Source organism: Calonectris borealis, chromosome 22 (assembly GCF_964195595.1).
Source record: "Calonectris borealis chromosome 22, bCalBor7.hap1.2, whole genome shotgun sequence".
Classification (NCBI taxonomy): domain Eukaryota; kingdom Metazoa; phylum Chordata; class Aves; order Procellariiformes; family Procellariidae; genus Calonectris; species Calonectris borealis.
This window is the reverse complement of record NC_134333.1, coordinates 9,029,679-9,052,180: the sequence shown is the minus strand read 5'-3', so window position 1 is coordinate 9,052,180 and position 22,502 is coordinate 9,029,679. Positions and strand designations below refer to the sequence as shown.

At 51.5% G+C, this 22,502-nt stretch overlaps 1 protein-coding gene across 1 annotated transcript; it reads left to right on the top strand.

Moving 5' to 3' along the window:
- Positions 1-18,130: 18,130 nt before the first annotated feature.
- Positions 18,131-22,130, top strand: EPOP (elongin BC and polycomb repressive complex 2 associated protein). Its single transcript, XM_075171870.1, has one exon. It carries the CDS (start codon positions 19,923-19,925, stop codon positions 22,128-22,130), a length of 2,208 nt encoding a protein of 735 aa, XP_075027971.1. The 5' UTR covers positions 18,131-19,922.
- Positions 22,131-22,502: the final 372 nt, after the last annotated feature.

The window sequence follows — 22,502 nt, the reverse complement described above, 5'->3', positions numbered from 1 at the left end:
GTCGCTATACTGTTGTAGTAGGGCTTTTTGTAGGGCTGATGGAGGAACGGTACACATCAACTTCAATAAAAAGGTGCATACAAAGGTGCCTGATTTGCATTACTACTTTTCAATTCTGTTGCTGTAAATCCTTGCTGTTTTAAAAAAGAAGTGTTGTGAATTAGCAGAGAGTATTGTATCTTGCTTGGGAACGTATGGCGTTCACGGAATCACTGAGCTACCTGAAATCTTTTTTCCCTATTCTTTGTGGGTTGCAAGCGCTGAAGAGTGGTAGTGAAGGAAGTGGTAGTGGTAGTGCAGTTGTGGTAGGGAAGGAAACATCAAGACAAAAAATCAAAAGCTGTTCTCTCTGCTTCGAGGAGTAGGCACTTAAAATTGTTTTCAGATGCTGGCATGTATGTGAGTAGCCAGGGGGTTGTATCTTTACTTGAAAGTCAGTCTTCAAAGCCATCAATGTTTCTGCAGAAAGATGCCCTCCCTGGGACACAGCCTCAGCAGTTCTGTTCTCCTGCCTGCAAGCGCGTCGCTGCGGTGACTCCACGGGAACGATTCCTGATTTACAGCAGCTTAAATGAGACCAGAAACAGCATCAATGACTCTTAGACCAGCGACCCTCTCCTTGCTCAGTGTTTCCCTTGCGACAGGTAGTCTTTGAAACGTCGGCATATCCCATCGTATAGTTTCTTTAAAAAAAATCGTCTCATCAGAGAGCAGAGAGGAAACCCATTCCAACAGCCCTAATAATCACCAGTTTAGCATCCTTTATATTGCACCTGTTCAAGCGTTACATCAAGGGGCTGGAAGGCAGACGGCTCCCTGAGAAGCTGCCTGCTGGGTTGCTGTCTTCCTTTTATTACATTCCTTTGAGAGTCACAGGGGCAGACAATACGTTCACCACATTGCTGGAAATTCACTCAGCCTTAGCTCACTTTTCTGGGAGGGTTTCCCCTCCTCTCCCCCTCTTTTTTTTTCTTTTATCTATTGTGTTATGAACTTGTTTAAAAGAAAAGGGGGAAAATCTGGCTGGTTGCCTTTGTAACCTGAAGGAGATCCTTGCGGTTTAAGATTGTCTTAGACTACAGGACAAAATGCTAAACATCCGCCATCCCCTGACGGTCTTGGTTCCAGTTGGCCATGCTAGCAGACACTTGGACTTGAACTGCAAATTTGCCTTTAGGGGATTAAGTTCCAATTTACATAACTAATCCCTGTGGTGAGGAAAGGCTAGGCCAGAGAGGAAAGAGCACGGCGGTTTCTTGAGAAAAATTTGGGGGAAAGTTACAACTGTGAAAACTGAGACGTGGAGATATTTAATTTATATTGTTCATTTGTTATTTTATCAGTCAGTGTTTTTAAAACGTGGCCATATGTAGGAAGCAGCCAAAATTAAAGGGATGTGTACTGACTCATGGGAACCACTACCCTTGTGTGTCTCGGTCATAACTGCAGACCCAAGTTACAGAAGTTGTTACTAAACTTAGTCGTTTACTACTATATCTAGAAAACTGTGGATAAGGGAACTGGCTTCTCCACAGGCTCATACATCATGAACAGAGCCGTTAGCCTTATCTCTGTCTGCAGAGTCTTTGTTACAGATGACCCTTCATTTTCAGGGGGATCCTTTGCATTTACTTGATTAGTATTTAAAAATAACATAAACTTAGTTATCATCTAAGTGCCTGACATGGAAATTCTTGAGATATAATAAATAAAATACTCTTACTAGGGCATAAGTCCATATCATTGCATTTTCCAGATTATTCATACTTCAGCTATTTTATCTATAAAATACATACATCCTACATTAAAGAAAAGAACATAAAAAACCCCAAGAAAATTTATCTTTCTTATGATAACTCCACGTGCTCTTTAAAGACTGATCTATATTAGAGAAGCGCTTATGGCCTAGCTTACACAAAGGGTCGATGCAAGGAAGCACTGGGATGTACATACTTAATGGCTTGCAGTGATAGATTGCCTCTCTGCACAGTATCCCAGCCGTTTCCAACAGCTTCTCCTGGGAACGAAGACTCTTCCTTCCTTCATTTATGGGGAAACTGTCGCTTGAGATTATCATGAGTAAGGACTGTAATTTAGCTGGGTCCAAGTAGGGCTAAAACTTGCCTATTTGTGGGCAGGCAAATCTGTGCCCCTGTTTAACGAACCTGTTTGCTCTATCAGATTTTATCTTATTCCTCTTGGGCAGGTTGGAGGAAGAGGGAATTGTGCAGATAAGAGTGGTAATCCTCACTAGGCAGCCAAATTCCTTCGAGCCGCTACTTTAAAGTATAAATCTCTCAGTTGGAACTGCGGGATCAGTTCCACAGATAGCAGCAGCAAAGTCTTACCCTCTGTTAGCAGCAGCCACCAGGGAGAACATGACAGAATCAGAGAAGTCTCCAAACCATCTCTCTTTTAGACAGTTGTTTTCTCATTTTAGACCAAACTTTTCATCCTTCTCACCAATGCATATACATTGAGCTCCTCCATCTCTCTGTAAATGCTTACTAGCACAGCAAGATGACTACACACGTTATTTATATACGTTATTTAAACAAAATAATTTAGTTTGGCTTTCTTTAAAGCTTTTGTGATGTTTTTCTCTGTATCCTTTGTTTTGGATACCACAGTGTCTTAAAACATTAGGAAAGATTATGCTAGTTGTCAAATTTCAAGTCCAATAAGTGTCCCTCCTTGGAGAGGTAAATAATGTATGGCAGAGGATTCTTCTGCAAATCTGGAAAGACGGGCTCCAGCTCTGCCACTGACCTGTTGCAAGACTTTAGGTAAATTATTTTGCTTTTTCCTTCTTCTCTCTTTGGATTATTAGACCTTTGAGGAGGGAATGCTGTCTTATCACACCTTCTGCACTATTCCAGGATCTTGATGGTACTCGGAGTCTCTGCATGTTCCACCATCATAATTAACAGTAATTGTGATAGGAACAAAGATGAGAATGATGGTGGTGATAGAGACAAGTCATCAAATGTGATTCAGTGGTATACACAAAACCTGACCTGAATTTATTTTTTGCCTCTCCCACATATAACGCTGCTAACCGGATAATTCTGGAGTTTTGTTACCTTTGCGGTGGATTTATAAAGTGTATAAACTTTTTCCCTTTCTCTCCACCAAAAATTGATTTTATTACCAGCAGCAAAAGGTCCATATTCACAGGCCGGTAGGGACGAGGGGTCAACATCTTGATATTTCTCTACACCATGGGGGAGATGTCTTCCAATCCAATGAAATCCCCGTTGCAAACAGTCAGCACTGTGGCGCACGTTTTCCTACGGTACATAGGGCCTCTTAACTCTCTTTTCCATTGTCAGACAAGGAGAAATCCCACTGAGGTCTGCAAAGGCTTCTCGTACCCTGCAGGACTGAAAGCTGGGAGTCTGGACTGCGACCTGCAAAGGCAAAGTCTCTGTTTGAACAGGAGCTTCAGCTGCCTCCGCAGCGTGTCGTTCCCGAGGGAGAGAAAGTGAGACCTTTGCCCCTGCTCTTCTTTAACCACACCTACAAAACCCCCACGCTTGTCATCTCTTTTCTGCCCTGCTCACCTCCTCACAAAAAGCATTTCATCGAGGTATCTTTTTCTTGAGAATCAACTCTGTTTAGTGAAGGTATTTGTGAAAGGAAAAGAAACAATCAGCTTTCAGATTATTGAATCGGCGCTTGTAGTTTATTAGATGGGTTATTTCAGGCTTGCTCCACTATGGGCTAAATGCTGCATTTCTAATGTACGAACACCCACAGAAAGATTCCGAGAGTAAAGAGAGCCAAGAGCCACACACACGCACTCCCAGCTTTGCTTCGTCAGTAACTTTCTGGCCTTGGACAAGTCACTTCCTCCCTTTGTGCCTCATTTTCCCTCTTTGTCTGACCAATTCCCTACTGCAGAGCACTTTTGGGTTGTTTGTCTGCAAAAGCACTATATAAGTGCAAGTTATTATTCATTAAACAATGTCATTAAGGACTTTGAAAGGAAACAATGATGTCATTAACAACTTTGAAAGGAAATAGTGCCATTAATGACTTATAAAGGAAAAAAGTAGCGATTGAAATATCTTCTATGCCTGTCTTTTTTTCCTCTAGCAGCTTAAATCAAACGAGACAGTGGATCATATTTGTCTTCATGGTTTTGATGCATTCAAAACAGTAAAATTGATTAATTGTACAGGAAGATGACGAATTTGCCTTTGGTACTAAATTACTCTTTTATGAGTGGAAATATTTTGAAGGGATTGTTAGAATCGCTCTCTCTTTTTGCCCTAAAAGCCAAAACTCCCACGCTTTCGTGACATACCCGTATTTATGACCGCTTTCCAGCCCACTTACCTTACTGTCCTCTCCCACTGGAGTGACGGGGATTCCTATGGGTCATGTATTTAAAGTGGTTTAGCTGTTTATTCACTTCTTCCTGCAAAAGAGAGAATGTGCTACAGACCGTGTAGTTGGGGAACATCTCTAAAACAAGTCCAGTTTAACAAACCTAATGGGATAGTCATAAAATCACATAAACATTGCTTTGGAAGGAACTTCAAGAGACCAATTAGTCTAATTCCCCACGGGGAGGCAGAACCAAGGACTTATTAGTGTCATATTATTTTTATTATTATTATTATTATTTACATTAGGCAATGAAAGCACACAACAATTACCAGAGAAATAAGTGATGTGGTCTGTGTCCAGAAACCAAGAATATTTTTAAGGAGCCTGTACTTGGGCTTTCAAGTTCATTCTTAGAAACCTGAACAGCTGCCCTGGCTTTAAAACCAAAACAAGCTCTGGAGCTGCTCCCATCCCTCGGTGTGCCCAAACCTCCGCTGATGCCCACGGAGCAGGACCAAGGCTTTTGGGAGCATTTAAACTCTCCCGGGGTGCTTTGGCATGGCAGAGTGTTAGGTACTTCATAGATTCAGGCCCTGATTCTTCAGCCTAGCTCCTGATGTGAAAGGGGGGATTAATAATCACAAACAGACTTTTTTTGTTTTAATGGGACTTAGGCACCTGTTTCCCTTTGTGCCTTGGGACTTTTTCCTCACATTCCTGTGTTTTTAGCGCCTTTAAAAAATACTTGGCAGTAATTGAAGCTTTGCTTATACCCACCAGTTGCTCTCATTTAATTGGTGTACAAACCAGTTTAATTAAATGCTCTGTTCTGATGTCCTTGTATTGGTTTAGAACATTGCATCAGCTTAGCTTGCAATTGTATGTTCGGTTCTTGGCTACGCTATCGGAAACTGCCTTTAAGACAGGAAACCTGAGGTAAAAGCCTGAAGGTAACAACTCTGCAGCGACTGCACAAACCCAAGTTGTTGTTCCAGGCCGAAGCTGTCTTCCCAGGGCTGAAAATACCCCCAGCGGGGCAGGCCCCGTGGCATGGCAAGGCGTGGGCAGCCGGTGGGTAGAGGCCACCATCCCTCACCGCCCCACTGCCAGGCTGCCAGGGCTCCAGGGTGCTCAACCTGCCCAGGCTCAGGCTTTCTCCTCCCTTCCTCCCAAATTACCTCTATATATACTTTTATATATATGTATATAATGACTTCTCAAGCTGGTTTCCAGTACGCAAAAGAATCCATTACAGAGCTCTGCACAACAAGGCGTGCACGGAGCTGCACAAGCTCTGCTGCTGCTGCACACCTCACTGCACACCCAGGGCTGGGGAGGGGTGTCAGCTCTCACCCAAATCCCCCTGCTCCCTAAGATTTCTGAAAAAAAAATCTTTACCGACAGCCCAGGGGGTGTGCTGGGTGCTGCACGCCTGGGGGGGCTGCCAGGACCCCTGGTGCGGGTGCCAGGGCTTGGTGGCGGAGCTGCCCGGTGTCCAGTGCCCGGCTCCAGGGACCCAAGCCAGACCATGCCGGGGTCTGCGGGGCTGGGAACCGCTGGGGCTGAGAAAGCCCCGTGAATATTGACAGGAAACGATTGGCGGCTTTTTTGGTTGCGAGCTGCAGCGCTGAGGTTCAGGCAACGACATCCTGCCCCCGCACAGCCCCGGGGCCCGGCAGGAAGCGGGGGCCACAGGGGGGGCTGAGAGCAGCCCCCGGCCCGGACCGGGTGGCCCTGAGCACAGGCGGCCCCATGCCGCCCATCGCCCACCCTACAGACAGCAGAGGTGATGCACTTCCCTGGAGCACGTCTGTCCCTTCATCCATCCCTCCATCCATCCCTGCATCCCTCCCTCCATCCCTCCTTTCATCCCTCCCTTCATCCATCCCTGCATCCCTCCCTTCATCCATCCCTCCATCCACATCTACCCGTCATCTACCCACTGAGAGCAGCCCCGCTGAGAAGAACCTGGGGGTGCTGGTGGATGAAAAGCTGGACGTGACCCAGCAATGTGCGCTCGCAGCCCGGGAAGCCAACCGTATCCTGGGCTGCATCGCCAGCAGCGTGGCCAGCAGGTCGAGGGAGGGGATTCTGCCCCTCTGCTCCGACCTGGTGAGACCCCCCCTGCAGTGCTGCGTCCAGCTCTGGGGTCCTCAGCACAAGAAAGACGTGGACCTGTTGGAGTGGGTCCAGACGAAGGCCACAAAGGTGATCAGAGGGATGGAGACCTCTGCTATGAGGAAGGGCTGAGAGAGTTGGGGTCGTTCAACCTGGAGAAGAGAAGGCTCTGAGGGGACCTTGCCGCAGCCTTTCAGTACATAAAGGGGCTTATCAGAAAGACGGGGACAGGCTTTTCAGCAGGGCCTGTTGCGACAGGACAAGGAGGAATGGTTTTAAACTAAAAGAGGGGAGATTCAGACCAGATATAAGGAAGAAATTTTTTATGCTGAGGGCAGTGAAACCCTGGCGCAGGTTGCCCAGAGAGGTGGTAGACGCCCCATCCCTGGGAACATTCAAGGTCAGGTTGGACGGGGCTCTGAGCAACTGATCTGGTTGGAGATGTCCCTGGCCACGGCAGGGGGGTTGGACCTTTCAAGGTCCCTTCCAACCCAACCATTCTACGACTCTATGATCTCTCCATACTCAAAACTACAAAACCTACAACGCCCTTTGAGCCCCCCCGAAAGCCCCACCGGGCCGGTGGGGCTGGGCACAGTGGGTGCCCGGTGTGGGACAGGGTGGCTGCAGCCTGTGGGGGCTGAGGCAGCTGCAGGCTGCGCTTCACACGTTTATCAGTAGGTGGGTAGCCCTGGTTCTTAAGAAGAGCTGCAAGGAGGGAAAAGAAAACATAATCAAACCTTTAGCCCTTCGTCACTGCTCTTGGGAGATTTGCATGGACCGTTCTGAGATGCCTGTTTACTATAAATGCCCTAATTATTTGGCAGAGGAAGCAACTGTTTCCTTTACTGATCATTTCGGTGATTTATCATGGACTCTGCCAATCTGCCTTGCTGTTAGGATCGTCCTATTAATCATGTGTCTATTTAGTGACTTACAGAATGGGTTAGATCTTCTTGCACACCCTATTACTCATCAGAAATTTCGAGGCTGTAACCTGTTACTTAGTCACTGGTGAGTCACAGCTTGTCCCTTGGAAAATAAAAGATGGCCAAATTCTGACACCCTTGAGACTCACCACCAGAATAGTGTGTAAAGTCACCCGCACCACTTGTGTGTGATGCTTCCCGATGAGAGCTAAGGGATCAGAATTAGGCTGATGGTTTCAGCCTAATTCATGAGTAATATTTGAAATAAATCATGTTAGCCGTGAGTCATATCTATCTATCTTGATGCTCAAATATTTTTGCCCTTAACTTGAGAGACCCAGGAACAGAAATAATGTCTAAAACTGTCAAAAATCTGTGCGTGAAGCTCTCTGAGGACAAGGCTTCGGAACAAGTCTGTAGATGGATGTTGTTGTCCTCACTGGACTGTGCTGAGAAATTTCACAGGTGCAAAACCTATTCAGGTGTACTAAATCCAGCTTTAATTAAGATTTACATTAATTTAATTCAATCTGGTTAATGGCTAAATTAAAATAACCTGTCATAAGAGCAGTATGTAGTAGTGGGTACTACATGAGAGGTTTGCACAAACACAGCTGTATATTTAGAGTGATTTCCTAATATAGACAAACCCACTCTGTTCTCTTTCTTTCTTTCACTCTGTTTTGGCTCGTTGACAGTGGGATTACAAAAATAGTGAGAAGACCTGAAATTGAAAATGACGCTCGCTTTACAGAACTGTGTCACTTAGGGAGGCAGAAAGAGTTGGGCTAATGTGATTTCCTAAGTGTCAGCTCTGACACGGCTGGTTTTAGTGGTTCTTCTCCCTACAGGCCCCTTTTCTGCAGGGGAATTGTGGTGTTAAGGTGGGCGCATTTTCCCCCGCATGGCTTTAACCGCATCTACCCAAGCCAGCGGGTGTATTTCCAGGTCCCTGCCCTAAATTTTGCTGCCCGCTTCAGTCAAATAATCTCCCAACGATCTGTGTAAAGGAAGGCTGCTTGCTCTGTGCCCTGGCATGCAGGAGATAGTAACACATCTCTGCATGAAGTGTGCCGGGAAAGGGGATTTTCCCTCCGCTGCTGCTCTCTCCCGTGCGAGGAGTTTCTGTTTCTGCCGGGCAAACCGGCGGCTTTGCCGCTGACGCCCGTGGAGGAGAAGAACCCCCCCGGGGGGGGTCTGTAACAGCCCCACAGGGTCCTAAGGGCCTGAGGCCGCTGCGACGTGATGCTCAGGGCCGGAGGGGCTGAGCAGATGCCCCGGGGGTCGTGGGAGGAAATCACGGCGCTGCCGGGTGGATGCAGGCGGTGGCACCGGTCCGGAGAGCCGCCGGCTGCTCGTGGGAAGGCAGCCGGGGACCTCTGCTGGGCAAAGCCTAAAAATGCCCTTTTTTCCCCCAAACGCGTGCCCCGCGGCCAGGCTGGCGGTGGGAGACCTCCGGAGGGCGCCAGCAATTCGCCTTTCCCCGCCGGGCCGAGCCCCCCATCCCGGCTGTCCCGGGGGGGGCTGAACGCGGGGCCGGGCGAGCCCCAGCCCCCCAGCCCCGCATCCTCCGGCCGCGGGCAGGGACGGGGATCAGCCGCGGGCAGGCCCTGAGCGGAGCGGGCGAGGAGGTGGGGGCGCACGGCCGGGGTCCGCTGCAGGGGAAATGTGGACTTTTCCGGGGTGTGAAACCTTCCAGAAATGGGAATGACCGCAAGAGACTGAACTATTCCTCGACTATTTCTCCCGCCAACCCATCCATCCATCCATCCATCCATCCGTCCGTCCGTCCGTCCGTCCATCCTCTGCCCGGGGCCCTTGTCTGTCCGATCCAGCCCCCGCTCTCCCCTGCCCCATCCCGGTCTCTTCCCATCCCGGCAGCCGAAGCTGAGCGGAGCTTACCCCGGGAGTGTCCGGGTTTAGCAGAGAAAAACTGCGCCGGGACCTCGCTCTTCCTCAGGAAGAGGTTTGGGGCTGAGGCTCCCCGGGGGTACGAGCCCTTCCAGCCCAGATCCCCCGGGAAGAGGGGTGCAAGGGGGTCCCCAGTCTCGCGCACAGATCCTCCCTGGGGAAGGGGCAGCAGAGAGGCTCCTCTGATCTATTATTTTTTTCTTTTAGTACATCGCCGGCAGCAAAGAGGAAAGTTGCCGGCGAGACTGAGCTCGGGAGCCGGTGCCGAGAGGTGCCGGGAAGGGGCTGGGGAAGGGGCTGGCCCCGAGGATGGGGGGGGGGGGACGGCAGCGGAGGGCGGCAGAGGGGCGCTGGGGTGAAGGGATGGAGCCGGGGGACGGCGACCGCCGCTGTTACCGCTTTTTCATGCGCTGCTCCGGCAGCGGGGAGGGCAGGGGGGGCTGCGGCACCCAGAGCCCCGCGGCCGGCACCCTCCTGCCGGGGTATTTCGAGCAACCGGGGCGGGGGGTGGTGGGGGGACGTGTTTTTATGGGTCCCTTCTGACAAACACCAAAGAGAAAATTCAGTAGAAGGAGGCGGAATAGCCGGGGCAGAGCCGGATCCTGCAGCAGCGCCCCCGGCCGCCGGGCAGCCCCCCCTGCCTTGCTCCCCCGCCTCCCGCTCTCAGCCCCCGCCGCGGTACTCACCGACCCAGCCGCTGCCCCGCTCATCCCGTGCAGCTCGGTACCGATCGCCGCTCACCCCGGCCGGGCACCGCTGGGGCGGAGCCGGTGCCGTCGCCTGCGCCCGGTGTCCCCCCCGGTGCCCGCTGTCCCCCCTGCCCTGGTGTCCGCTCCCTCGGGGACCTCGATTTTTAGATGATAACTTGCGAGTGGCCCCGAAGCCGCTCCCCAAAGGCATCTCTTTGTCTCCTCTCTATTTGGGGATGAGAGACCCCCCCGCCGCCCCCGAGGCAAAGGCGGCTGCAGGGGCTGCCGGGGGGGGGACAGCCACAAGTTCTCCCGTCCCTCCCCCAAGGAGCGGGACGTTTCTGCCAGGCGATTCCTAGAAAGTGGAGCTGAAGCTGAAATGTCTATTTTGGAGTGAAACACAAATATTTTCTGTTTTATTGTTTCCCAGCTCGGTGCCTTCCTCTCCCTTTAGGTCTCAGCGCCTCTGAAACTGAGAACCATTTGGCAGCTGGGAGATACCACGGTGTTAAAAAAAATAATTAAAAAAAATCAAATAAAAACTAACAGATGCAACCTCCTCCCCTAGACACGGGGTAATGTGCGGGAAGTACTTGAGAACAATTCTCAACCTTTCAGTAACTTTTTTAATCACAAATTCCAGGGTTTAACTCAGCTCGATAGCAGGTAGAGCAGCTCCTGCCTGGGTCGTGCTGGGCATGGAGACCCCACACCTCTGTCTGTGTGTCGGGCCGTTCGTGCCACGCACCAGGACGTGCAAGGACACACAGTCACTTCGGTCCAGGGCTCCTTGTGCCCCATCAGCGTTTGACCTGACTCTGTACTCCTGTATCCCAGGTTCTGTGCAAATCTCTCCCATAACCGAGATTTGCATGAAAATTTTTGCATGAAAAAATACTTGAACGCAGAGTATATCCCCCAGAAGTGCTACTTCTTGCCTTTAGGTGCACGGGCACCGCGATTAGAAGTTGCAAGAGGTTTTTCTCTTTGGACCCGCAGAGCTCTGGTGTGTTATCCCCTGCATCCACTGCCGGGGAGGTTTGGGATGTGCACACAAATGTACATTTTTCGTCGTGCAGCAGAACAAACATCTCGGCCGGGTCGAGCCGAAACCCTGGCGAAACCCTGGGGATCTGCCCGTACGCGAGAGATTTTTATTATTGTTGCTGTTGCCAGAAACCAGCAAACTTTACAATCCAGATGTTTTGAGAGTGTCAGAACAACTTGCTGCTGCTGCTGCTGTTGTTTTTTATGGTGAAATCAAAAGCAATCGCCGTGGTTTATAATCTGAGAGCATCCAGCCTCGCAAAGAATGCAGGTTGCTCTTTGCTTTATACCTATCTAACCCAGATGCTCCGGGTATCTCCCACTGTTGACAGCCGCTTTCTTCAAAGGCTTGTCTTCAGCCATCCATCAATTAGGATAAAAAATGAGCTCTCATTCTCCTGCATTTGTTTTGGGAAGAGGGAAATTATTTAAACAACTGTATCTCCATTAAATGAGGGAGCGAGGGTGGAGAGCAATCCCTTTACTTTCTGAAATGGAGCGAAATGCTGTTCCACAAAACATACGCTTTCTGCGCCACGTACCATCTCTCACCCTCACAAATAATTACTGGCTCGCCCACAAACCCTGTACAGTAACGAAGCAGAGGAGCTGCATTTCAGGGGTAGGAGGAGATGTCTTTCCCCTTCGTTTCCTCACTCGGCGGGTAGAAAGACAAAGGGTGAATATTAATGCTGATATCCACTCTAACCTTTTTTTACCTCATTCATCCCTGCTGATTACATTTTTAAAGGCCTTGCTCCCTCTCATTGTACGAGCAGCAGACCTCGGCACAAAACGAGGGTACGGCTTCCCATTTCAGCAGGACGCAGACACCCGCACACACGGATGCTCGTAGGGAGGGAAGGGAAAAGAGCGGAGGTGCGAGTGGGCCTTTCACCGGGTTTCTCCATTTTCCTCCCTAAAGGAGGTTGCCATTTCAAACTTGAGCAAACTCGGTAACTTTTCGAAATCGAGCGATACTTACTGAATATCACCCAGGCAGCGAGGAAACTCAGCAGAGCGAGTGTCAGCCTTTCTCCTTTTATTGTCGCCAATTAGGCATGTGTCGGTATAAAAAGGGCTCCAACGCTTCCAGCGTTCCCCGTCCAGAAGGTAGCTGCGATCCTTTAGGACATGTTCCTTTAAACAGCCCCTTTGCCTTTTTTATTTACAATAAACACATTTTTGTTAATGAAACCCTCGCCCACTTTGCAATCTCCCCCTCCCCTCCCCAAACCCCATAAAGCTCCAGCTTTGCATATCTGAGCCCTGTTCTGTTGGGCTGGGTCCTTCGGGGGTCCCAGGGTCAGGCTGGGGGCAGCAGGGTCATTGTATAGCCATCATGGGTCAATAAGCAACTGGTCAGGCTCTCAATCCACATCAGGCCTTGAAGAGGACTGGGAAATGGGAGAATCCATTCATAATAATAATAAACTTGTCAATCAATAACAGGCAGGAGAAATACTTTGTAAAAGGTAAAAAAAAAAAAAAAAGTTTTTTTCCTTTTAAAGTTTGACAACATGAAACTTTACACAGTTTAAAAATGCTCTGAGGGTATTTGTCTGTCGTGGAGGAATTTTAAATCATAATTGCTTTAAATATAACACTTAAAAGTTAAGGAATAAGTGTTGCAGGTACAAGTGCAATTTGAATAAGAATTGATAAATGTTTCCCAAAGAATATAAAATGCTCTTTGAGGGAAAAGGCAATATCCAAGACCATTCTCTGTCTTATGAAAAGACTGAAAGATTGTAGCTTTCTTGCATCGCCTTTAATTTCTACTGATACCAGCACTTACTGAATGGCAAGGAAGAGTTTTGGTTTAAGCTTATCTTAGCAACAAAAATATTTTCCAGCATTCTTTTAATTCTAAACTGAAATAGCAAAAAAATCCTGTGTTAGTAGTAAATCAGTGGGTTAGACATAATAAGAGATTTTCCCTGGTTTAGCTGGGCTAGATTTAAAGGGGGAAAAAATCCCCACAAATTAAGATTTCTTCAGATGAAATTTGTGAAAGAGAAAATGTTCTGGGCTCATCATTTACTAATCTGCAAATTTTTTTTGTTAGTAGTTGTTCCCGTATAAAAGGAGTAAGAAGAAGAAGGAAAACGACCAAATCACAATGTAATATGGGAAGCATCAAAAGGCGACAGAAGAATAATGCAAATTCTCTGCTGGCTTTAAGATTGAGGCATGAAATCTTCCATCTACAAACTCGTTTTTCCTCTTTCTTAGAAGTCTATTGTTTTTTGGGTTTTGTTTTAAAGACATACACTTCTCTCTATCGCCACAAAAACAATCTTTTAAATAATTGGGGAAAAAATAAGCTCGTTGAAGACAGCAGGAAAATGGAGGTTCTCCCCTTCCAGCCTCCCACCGCATCCCTCCAAGTTGCCGGGTTCACCAGGACCCTCCTCCAAGCCTCTTCGCAAGGATTTCTCCAGGAGAAGAAACCCCCTTGGAAGTATTTAGCTGTATTTGCTTAGGAAAACAAACAAACATTTTTTTTCCAGTCGGCAGTGTTTATTACTGTATAATTTCCTTCAGCTGCTCTCTAGAAAATGTGGTTTCTTTGTTAGAGGATGGTGAAAGGCTGTTTATTAAGAAAGATAGAAATAAAGCAGAAAGTTTGAACGAGCGACCTTGGGAAGTTTGAAGTCAGTGGAAGGATGGGCGCGTTTTTAATTCCCTGAACTGGGACCCTCCTCCCACGCCAGGAAAACCATGCAAAGGAGCTCCGGAGCAACCACAATTCAGCTGATTAAAAAATAACGACTCCTCTCTCCATCCCTTCAGGGTCTGCTCCCCGGGACCTGCCCCGGCTTTGCCTTAAATCCCTCGGTTTTACTCCAAGCAACGCTCAAAACCTTTTAAACGTGGTCTGAGCGGCACCATTTGGTCTGATGCAATCTATTGCTCTTCCTAGGCCTCTCCTGTAGTTTAAACGCCGCAATTTTCATCAGATAGCACATTTTCGATTTTTTTTGTTTGGTTTTTTTTTGTGTTTTTTTTCCCCAGACCCGTGTTCTTTTACGGGGAGGAAAAGGGAACAACAGCAGCAGCAGAGCCGATTTTCAAACTGAATCCACTTTTCTGTCTTTGTATTTTGAAACAAAAGAGAGGGGAGCAGGATTTGCATCTTTATAAATTGTCAGTAAATGCTGCTTTTGTTTGCACTGGGGTGGTACCTAAAGAAAAAAATCCGAAAAGAACCAAACATCTACTAATAACCCCCGCACCGCAGCACAGATTCACTGCGAATTATCCCAACCCGGTGCCTGCAGATACACGGCCCTGCACAGCTACAGGCTCCGCTCTTCTCCTCAGCCACTGGTTTTCCAGAAGCCTCTCATAAATATGAAAATTAATACATAGATAAATTCAAATATTATTTTAGGAATAATAGGATTTATTAAAATATTATTAATTAGTGATGCAATGTGCTCGAAGTTTAGATTGAAAATGGAGAGACATTTTTCGGTGATTTCATTGAATATTATTCACAAACTGCTCAGGGAAAGAAAGGAGAGAAATCCTGAAAAATAAGAGGGAAATCCTGAAAAATAAGAGGGAAATCCTGAAAAATAAGCCTATCCCATGTGAATGAGAGGGAATATCTCTGTCCCTGAGTGCATCTAAGAGCATCTTACCCATCCCTGGCTGCTGGCAGCTTTAAGGTGGGTCCTGGAGCAGGGGGAGCCGTTACGAAGCCGCCCGCCACCCCAAAGTGAAGGAGGTATTTTTTTCCTCCGGGCTGGCCCTGGCCCATCTGTCCGTCTGTCCTGCAGAACGGGCCGGTGGGGTTTGGCCCTGCTTCTCCAGCTCCCTCCCGTAGCCTGTAAAATGTACCAGAGACGTTTAAAAAGCCAGTGCACCAAGTGATTTGTAGAAATATTTTCATCCTGGACAGCTTAAGTGCCTGTCAGGAGTAACTGCCTCTGATCAAAATATTAGGGGGTTTTAACCAGTGCCTGGTGCTAGGCTGCTTCCAGCTCCCCCAGACGCGGTGGGCTGCCTGCAGGTCTTTTACAAACAGTTTGAAATTTAAAAAAAAAAAAAAAAATCAGAATTTCAATATTTTCCTTGAAAACATCCCTCACATGTGAGCCAAAGGGTTTTTCCATCCTCCCAGAGGGCCCGAGTCTCCCGGTGGGAGCGCTGAGCCCATCCTGCCCCAGCAAGCAGCGGGAAGGTGGGAAATGGCAGCTTCTCCAGGTAGGATTCTGGATGGGACCTGCCGTGGGAGCATTTACTGAGGGGTATCTGCTCTGTACAGGGGCACGGCCAGGCCTTGCTGTCCCTCTGGGGGGGATCTTGGCATTGGTTTTGCTGCCTGATAATCTGGGATTTGTTCCTCACCAGGAAAGAAAGAAAATAAAACCAATCCTTGCAATTGAAATAATCCGGTTGGGCCAATATTAATTTCTAATCACTTTTTTCGTGGTAAATCTGATGTATCCTCCCTAGGTGCTGGCTGCTCTGTGGATTTCTCCCTGCTCGCTCCCTGCCCTCGTCCCGGCTCCCACCGGCAGCATCTCGCCTGTTTTCCTGCTGGCACCTGCTTTTCCGTGCGGATCCCCGCTCGCCCGCTCTCTGCAAGGGATGTTGAACTTGGGAGAGCCACGAGTGAGATTTGAGCTGTCAGAGCAACATCAACCCCCCCCACTCGCGCCGAGAGACCTCGCATACCCCGTGCACAACCACGCAGAGGAGCCCCAGCCCCTAAAGCTTCTTCCTAAATGGCGCAACCCAAACCTATTTGGGGTTTTCAGGGTGGTTTTTTCTTTTTCTTTTCCTCCCCCACTCTTTAATGCCCTTGCACCAGGTCAAATAGAAAAGGAGGCACCGAGATACCAACGTGGAAACCCCACGGGAAACCCCAGCCGGAGCCTGTGGGATCCACGCTGCTCCCCGTGGCCGCGGGAGAGGTTTGCAGCGGCTCCTGCTCTCCCTCTCCCGAGAGCTCCGGCAGGGAGGTGCGGAGCCCACCCCGACCCGCGCAGGACGGACCCCCCCGTCCCGCCCGGAGCCCGCGGAGCTCCCGGACACGCGTGGATCTCCCTCTTCCTCCCACCCAGCGCCTCGCCTGCACCCGTGGGCGCCCCGCCGTGTGCGTGTGCACTTCCGCATCAGGCAGAAACGCACCTTATCTAAAACTGAGCCCACTCGGGGAGGTGCGTGGGGATTGCTTCACCGGAGTAAGCTAACCTGAGAAGTCCCCCCCCGCCTCTTTTATTTCGCCCCCAACTGCCCTCACCCCACTTCCTCGGCCGCCCCAGCGAGGGGAGAGGGGTGGGAGGGAGGGGAGTCCTGCGCCTCCGGGATCCCCTGGAAATGGGGGTATCCCCATAACCCGGTAACTTTTATTGCTTCCTGCGGAAACAACCAGCCAGCCCTGACAGGTACGAGGGAGAAATCTCCCGGGGATGCTTCACGGGTGAAGATTACGGTGGGGACCCTCGGGTTATTGTCCTCTGCTCCCGGGAGGATTAGAAACCCCCCTCCGCCCTCGGGAGCAGTAGCTGGGCTGAGATGCAAATACACAAATATACAAATATATAAATACACAAATATACAAATACACAAATACACACGCTGCCAGGTCTCCTGGCTGCGCCCATTTTCCGAAGCAGCATCGCTGGGGTCGGTGCAGCCCCGCTCCCCCCCAGCACGGCCCCGGCACAGCCCCCCTCGCCCCCAGCCCTCGCGTGGGAACCACGGAGCAGCCCATTCCGTGGCCAATTCCATATCAGGCCTGCAGCCACTCTAACAATAAAGAAGTGTAAAAGCCACCGCACACCTAATAATGCCCGGCTCGCCTATACATTTATAAACGGGCGGTGAAGGTGCTATAGCAAGGGACACTGCTCAGCACTCTGCAGCGGGGACCCGCGGCGTTAGCAGCAAGGGCGCCTATAGCAGAAACACAGGGCACTTATGGTGCTGCTGAAACGCGTTTGCTCATGAACCACTACCCTGGCCGCGAGTACCCTGCCCACCACTATAGATATATATGTATATATATACGGATTTGCAAAGTATCTGTATGTCCCACGTCGAGCTGTCTGCGTCCGTATAGAGATGTCAACGCACACACACACATATTCCATATTGAACTTTATCCATAGCCAAAATATTGTCTATTTGTGTTCCTATTGACAGAGATTTACTGGGAAATGACGTATCCATACATTCGCCTGTGCGCGGCTCCTGAGCCCCGTTTCCTCCTGGCCGGCGATCAGGGGGCTCCGGGTCCTCTCTAAAGCCCCACAAGCGATCGGGAGCAGTTTATTGCGCTGCTCGAACTTGTATTTTCTTTACAAGACCCCCTCATCCACCCCGCGGCTGCATCAGCCGCATCGGACGGGGACATTCCCTGCCAGCTCCTTCCCTCCACCCCGCGCTCCCCTCCTCCAGTCTGGCAGGGAGCAAAGCTCAGCCTATAGGTAAAATGGCTCTGGCTTTATGTGGAAAGAAAAATACCCAGGATCTCCCTTATATTTGCGAAGGGAAACTCCAGGCTGGCTGCAAGCAGGACTTTTTGTGGTCCCTCGCAGCGAGCCACTGCAGCCACCGCAGGATCCCCGAACCGGCCACTTTCCGTCCCCCGCGATGCAAACTCTTCCCCCTCCCCTCTGCCCAAACAAAGAGGAATTTGGTGTTTGTGTTGGCCGGCAGACCTTTACTCACAGGAAACTCTTGCCTGTGGAAAACGGGGGTGAAATGTGGTGGTTTAACGCAGCCAGATCTGGAAAACGGGGTATTTTCTTGCCGCAGCAAGGCCACGCGTTTGCGGGGGGTGTGCGCCCACGCGTGCTGGGGAGAGCGAAAACCCTGGCAGTGATTCCTCCCCCGGCAGAATCGAGACTGGCATCGGGAGGCTCCCCTCTCGTCAGCCGGCGAGAAGGTAAATGCAAATCAGGTGATCTCCGCTCCCAAATTAAAGGCGATGTTGGAGTTATTTTAATTTTTTTTACACGCATACTCAGGAATGCGCTTCCTCCTCCTCCTCCTCTGGGATTGTTTCTAAATCGGGATCATTTGTGGTTGATTGTACATATAGTTTAACAAATTATTATTATCAAATTACTCAGATTTTGCCATTTGAACCACAAAAAAAGCAGAGGAAGACTAAAAGCAACTTTTCATGTGGGAGACAGACGAAGCTTGAAAGGGAACAGCATGCGCTGCAGAGCTGCAGCTTCCCTTCCCCCAGAAAGGTTTCCGAGGTAACTGTTTCCCCAAAATTAGCCTCCTGAGCAGAGAGTTAAAATCCCTCGGTCCAGCCTCCGCGGCTCCACTCACTTCGCTCAAGTAGCTTCAGGTTTATAAAGAAATAGAGGGGACGGGACAATGGAGCTCCGCGCTGGGTAAGGGCTTGGGGCTTTTTTTTTTTTTGCCCCTTTCCCCCCTTGGAGACAGAAATCTGCAGCCCTGCTTTTGGGAAAACATCGCCTGGTTTGTAAGGCAGGAGCGAGCTACCAAATGCCGAAGAAATCTTGGGACTTTAAAGTTTGAAATAAAGTTAAGCAGCGCAAAGGCATGGAAAAGAATTTCCTTTTTTTTTTCTTTTTTTTTTTTTTAAGAAAGAGTTTGGAAGAAAAAGATGCGAAGTGAATAAAGAACGTGTGTGAGTAAAAAGGAATATAAATATCTTTGCATTGCTTTTATTTGCACATATTGCCGATGTTATTGTTGATACCGCGCTTCAGCCCGCGCTCATTCCAGATAATAAATACAGTAATTGGCAATTAATAAGCATTCCACTCCGGGTTGAAGGATGAATTGTTGCGGAGTCAATCGTTTTGAACAACTAGCTTAGAGTAATATCTTTCACGCTTTATTAAATATATACGTACACACACCCATCCCAGAGGAACCCGGGCAGATTTGGGAAGGCGCAGCCACCTCTCTTAAAACAACCCTACGTGAAAAAAAAAAAGGCTAAAACGCGGAAACAAAGCGGAGGCACCCGCGCTACCATCACCTCGAAAATACAGCGTAATTTGTAATATTTTTTTTTTTTAAGGGGAAAAAAAAAAACCCCAAACCACCCAAAGCTGCCGCTATTGTGTGCGCCCGGGTCTCGGGGCGGTGAAGCCGCGGGCACGCCCGGGAGCGGAGCTGCGCGGAGCTGCGCGGTGCTGCGCGGCCCGCCCAGGGGTTTATGAGGTTTTGCGCGGGGGTGTGCGTGTGAAATGTTGGGGTTTTATGACATCACAGGGCTGGAGTGCCCAATCAGCTGGCGGGTGGCGGGGACGGCTCGGTGGGGTGTTCCCTAGAATATACCGTCCGCGGCGGCGGGGCCGCGAGTGCGGAGCCCGGGGAAGGTGGGAGCCGCACGGAGCCGCGGGGCTCCCCCGCCTCCCGCACCCCCCCTCCGCTCCCATTTTTCCGTCCCCCCCCCTTGTCGGTAGCTTTGTTTGCTTAAGCATCTCAGTGGCTTTGCACAGCAAAGGGGGGGTCTGTGCTTGTTGATTCCCCCCCCTCAGTTTTGCCTTCCCCCCCCCAAGAGATTATTTTTGAAGTGGAAGGTGGGGTGCGCGGCCGCGGGGTGGGAGCTGGCCGGGGGGAGCCTGGAGGATGCAAGATGTTTGACTTCTTTATTTTTCTTTCTTTTTTTTTTGCTGGGGAGGGGGAAGACGAGGAGTCAAGCCCCGGTGCAGGCGGAGGAACTGGGTGTTTGGAAGATGTTGCAAACCATTGACTGGAGCGTTTGAAAGGGAGATCGACTGCTTTGGCTTTTTTTTTTTTTTTTTCCTTTTTTTTCCTCCCCTCCCCCTCCCCCACCTCTCCGAAGGGGTAGGGATGTGTGTGATCAGGGAGTGGAAACAAATATGTCCTTATTTTCAATGCCCCCTTTGAAAGAGACAAAGTAAATGCTCCTTGCAAAATGTTCCTGACCTGCGAAGGGACCTTCGGAATTGTTCCGGCCACCATGGATTACAATGGGGAAGCCAGGCCGGGGGATTTTCATGCTGGCTATCAAGAAATCGAAGGGATAAACTTGGGATACTTACAGATCAATGGCACCCAGATGTTTGCTTTGGCCCAGGTCCTCAGCGACCTGTTTAAGGATATCCCCAGGACCACCATCAGCAAGAAGATGGAAACCTTAAAGATCAAGAGCCGACGCTGCGATCTCAAAGAGCTCCGGACCCTCAAAGCCATCAACTCGGTGCCCACCCGCGCGGTGAAATGCTCGCTCATCTCCAAGGCGGACCTGGAGGCTCTCTGCACCTCCTGCAAGAGCCTCAGCCCCCGGAGGAGGAAGAGGAAAAGGAAGAGCAAGAGGAGGGAGCAGCTGCTGCTGCCGGACCCGGGGGAGCTCTTCCCCTGCCCCCGGCCCCAGCTGCTGCCGCCCTGCAGAGCCGGCGGCTGCTGCGCTCCGGCGGCCCCCGGCCGCCCCAAGCTGCCCTCCCCCGCCTTCCCCAAGCCGCGCTCGGCGCCGGCCGCGCTGCTGCCACAGCCCTTCCACAGGGCCTTCCCCGCCTTCCAGAAGCCCCCCCGGGGCCGGAGGGGCTGCGGGCTGGCGGGCCGGGGGGGGCTCTTCGCCGGCGTCCTGGCCGGGTACCCCCGCGACCTGGCGCTGCTGCACCCCGCGGCCGCGCACCCCGCCGCGCCCGCGGCCGCGCTGGCCCAGCCGGGCCGGCGCAAGCGGGGTCCCTGCTGTGCCAAGGGGCTCTTCCCGGCGGAGAAGGGGCCCGCGGCCGCCAGGAAGGGCCGCTCCTCCGCCTTCCCCGGCTCCAAGCGGCAGGGCACCTCGGCCGGCTACTCCAGCGACTCGGACTCCAGCCTGGACTTCGGTGGGTCCAGCCCCGCCACCTCCAGCGACTCGTCGGAGGAGGAGGAGGAAGAAGAGGAGGAGGAGGAGGAGGAAGGGGACACCTCGTGCAGCAGCGAGGAAGGCAGCTCCTCGGAGTCGGAGAGCAGCTCGCTGTGCAGCGGGGACTCGGTGCAGAGCACCCGGTACAGGCAGGCGGCTCTGCCCCGCTTCCAGCCGCAGCCCCCCCGGGAGCCCCTCGGCGAGGAGCGCCCCGCCGAGCCCCCCCCGAGCGTGGGCAAAGCCCTGCGCCCCGACCCCAACCTCCTCTTCCTCTCGCAGCAGCTCTGGGCCAGGACTCTGCGAGCATCAACTTTGGAAAGTTTGAGCCCGGCTCCAGCCCTGGGCTCGGGGGCCCAGTCGCTGCCGGAGCTGTACGCAAAGCAGGAGGCCTCCCCTTCCTCCTCCTCCTCCTTCTCCTCCTCCTCCTCCCCCCCTCCCTCCCCGAGCAGCACCCCTGGGGGGGATCCGCAACAAAAGGAGGGAGGCTTTGGGGACGCGGAGCCCTGCGCCAAAGGGAAGGATTTGCACAAAGATGCCTCGAACAATAGAGCCTCGTTAGGCCCCAGTGACCAGGCAGAGAGGCAAAGCGGAGCTTTAGCCGGGCGAGCGCCTTCCCAAGAGCCGGCCCCGGGCTCGGCCCCGCAGCCCCCGGCTCCGGAGCTGGCGGGGAGCCTCGGCCCGGCGGCCCCCGGGGAGACGGGGGAGCCCCGGCGGGAGCACTTTGACCGGCTGATCCGGCAATCCAAGCTGTGGTGTTACGCCAAAGGGTTCAACCTGGACGGGAAAAGTTTGCGGCACGGAGGGAGGACGGAGCCCTGTAAAGCTGCAGAGCTCAAATCCCCCGGCTCCAAAAGAGCAGAGAGCCCCAGCACCTTGTCAAACAAAGCTTTGAAAGGCAATGGCTCGGAAAGGAATGCCAAGCGCAGACGCCTTGCCAGAGGCGCTGAGGCAGAAAGGCAACAGAGCTCCTCTAAAGGGAGGCCACAAAAGACTCAAAGGAGGAATGCCAAAAAGGGAAACACTCATTGCAAACGCCTCGGCAGCGCCGGGCCAACCCCGCCTCGGAATTCCTTCAGCCTCATGGGCAACTTCCCCTGTATTCCCTCTCTGGTCGTGGGGGAAGATGGGGACCTGTGTCCTGCCTCCTCCCTGGGGGTCAAAAACTCCTGGGCCCTCTCCAAAACTCACCCGCTGTGGAGCTGGCACCTGGGGGGCAACGCCATCCCGGTGCCCCCCAGCCTCAAATTCCGAGGCTATAGCTTGGAGGATCTCTAAGGACAGCGGACGGCCCGGAGGAAAGGTTTACACGCAACAGATGAGAGCTGCAGGGTGGGCGGGAGGGGACCCGGGGGAGGGGGCGGCCGGGCCGGGCCGGGGTGCCCCGGGGGCTGGGGTGGGGGGAGCCGTCCCCTCCGTCCCGCCGAGCCCCGGGGCCGCCCGGGAGGGGAGGTGCCGTGCGGGGTCCGGGGGGTGCGGGAGCGTTTCGGGGGGGTGCAAGTGAGTGTGTGCACGGCTTCGGCTGGGGGGAAGACGGGGAGTTTCCCCGCTCTGGCCGGGGGGGGCGGATTTTTTTTGTCTGTGCATGTGCCAGGGTCCGATGTTGGTTTCGCGATGAGTTTAAGGACGAAGCTCAAACACGCGATCAAA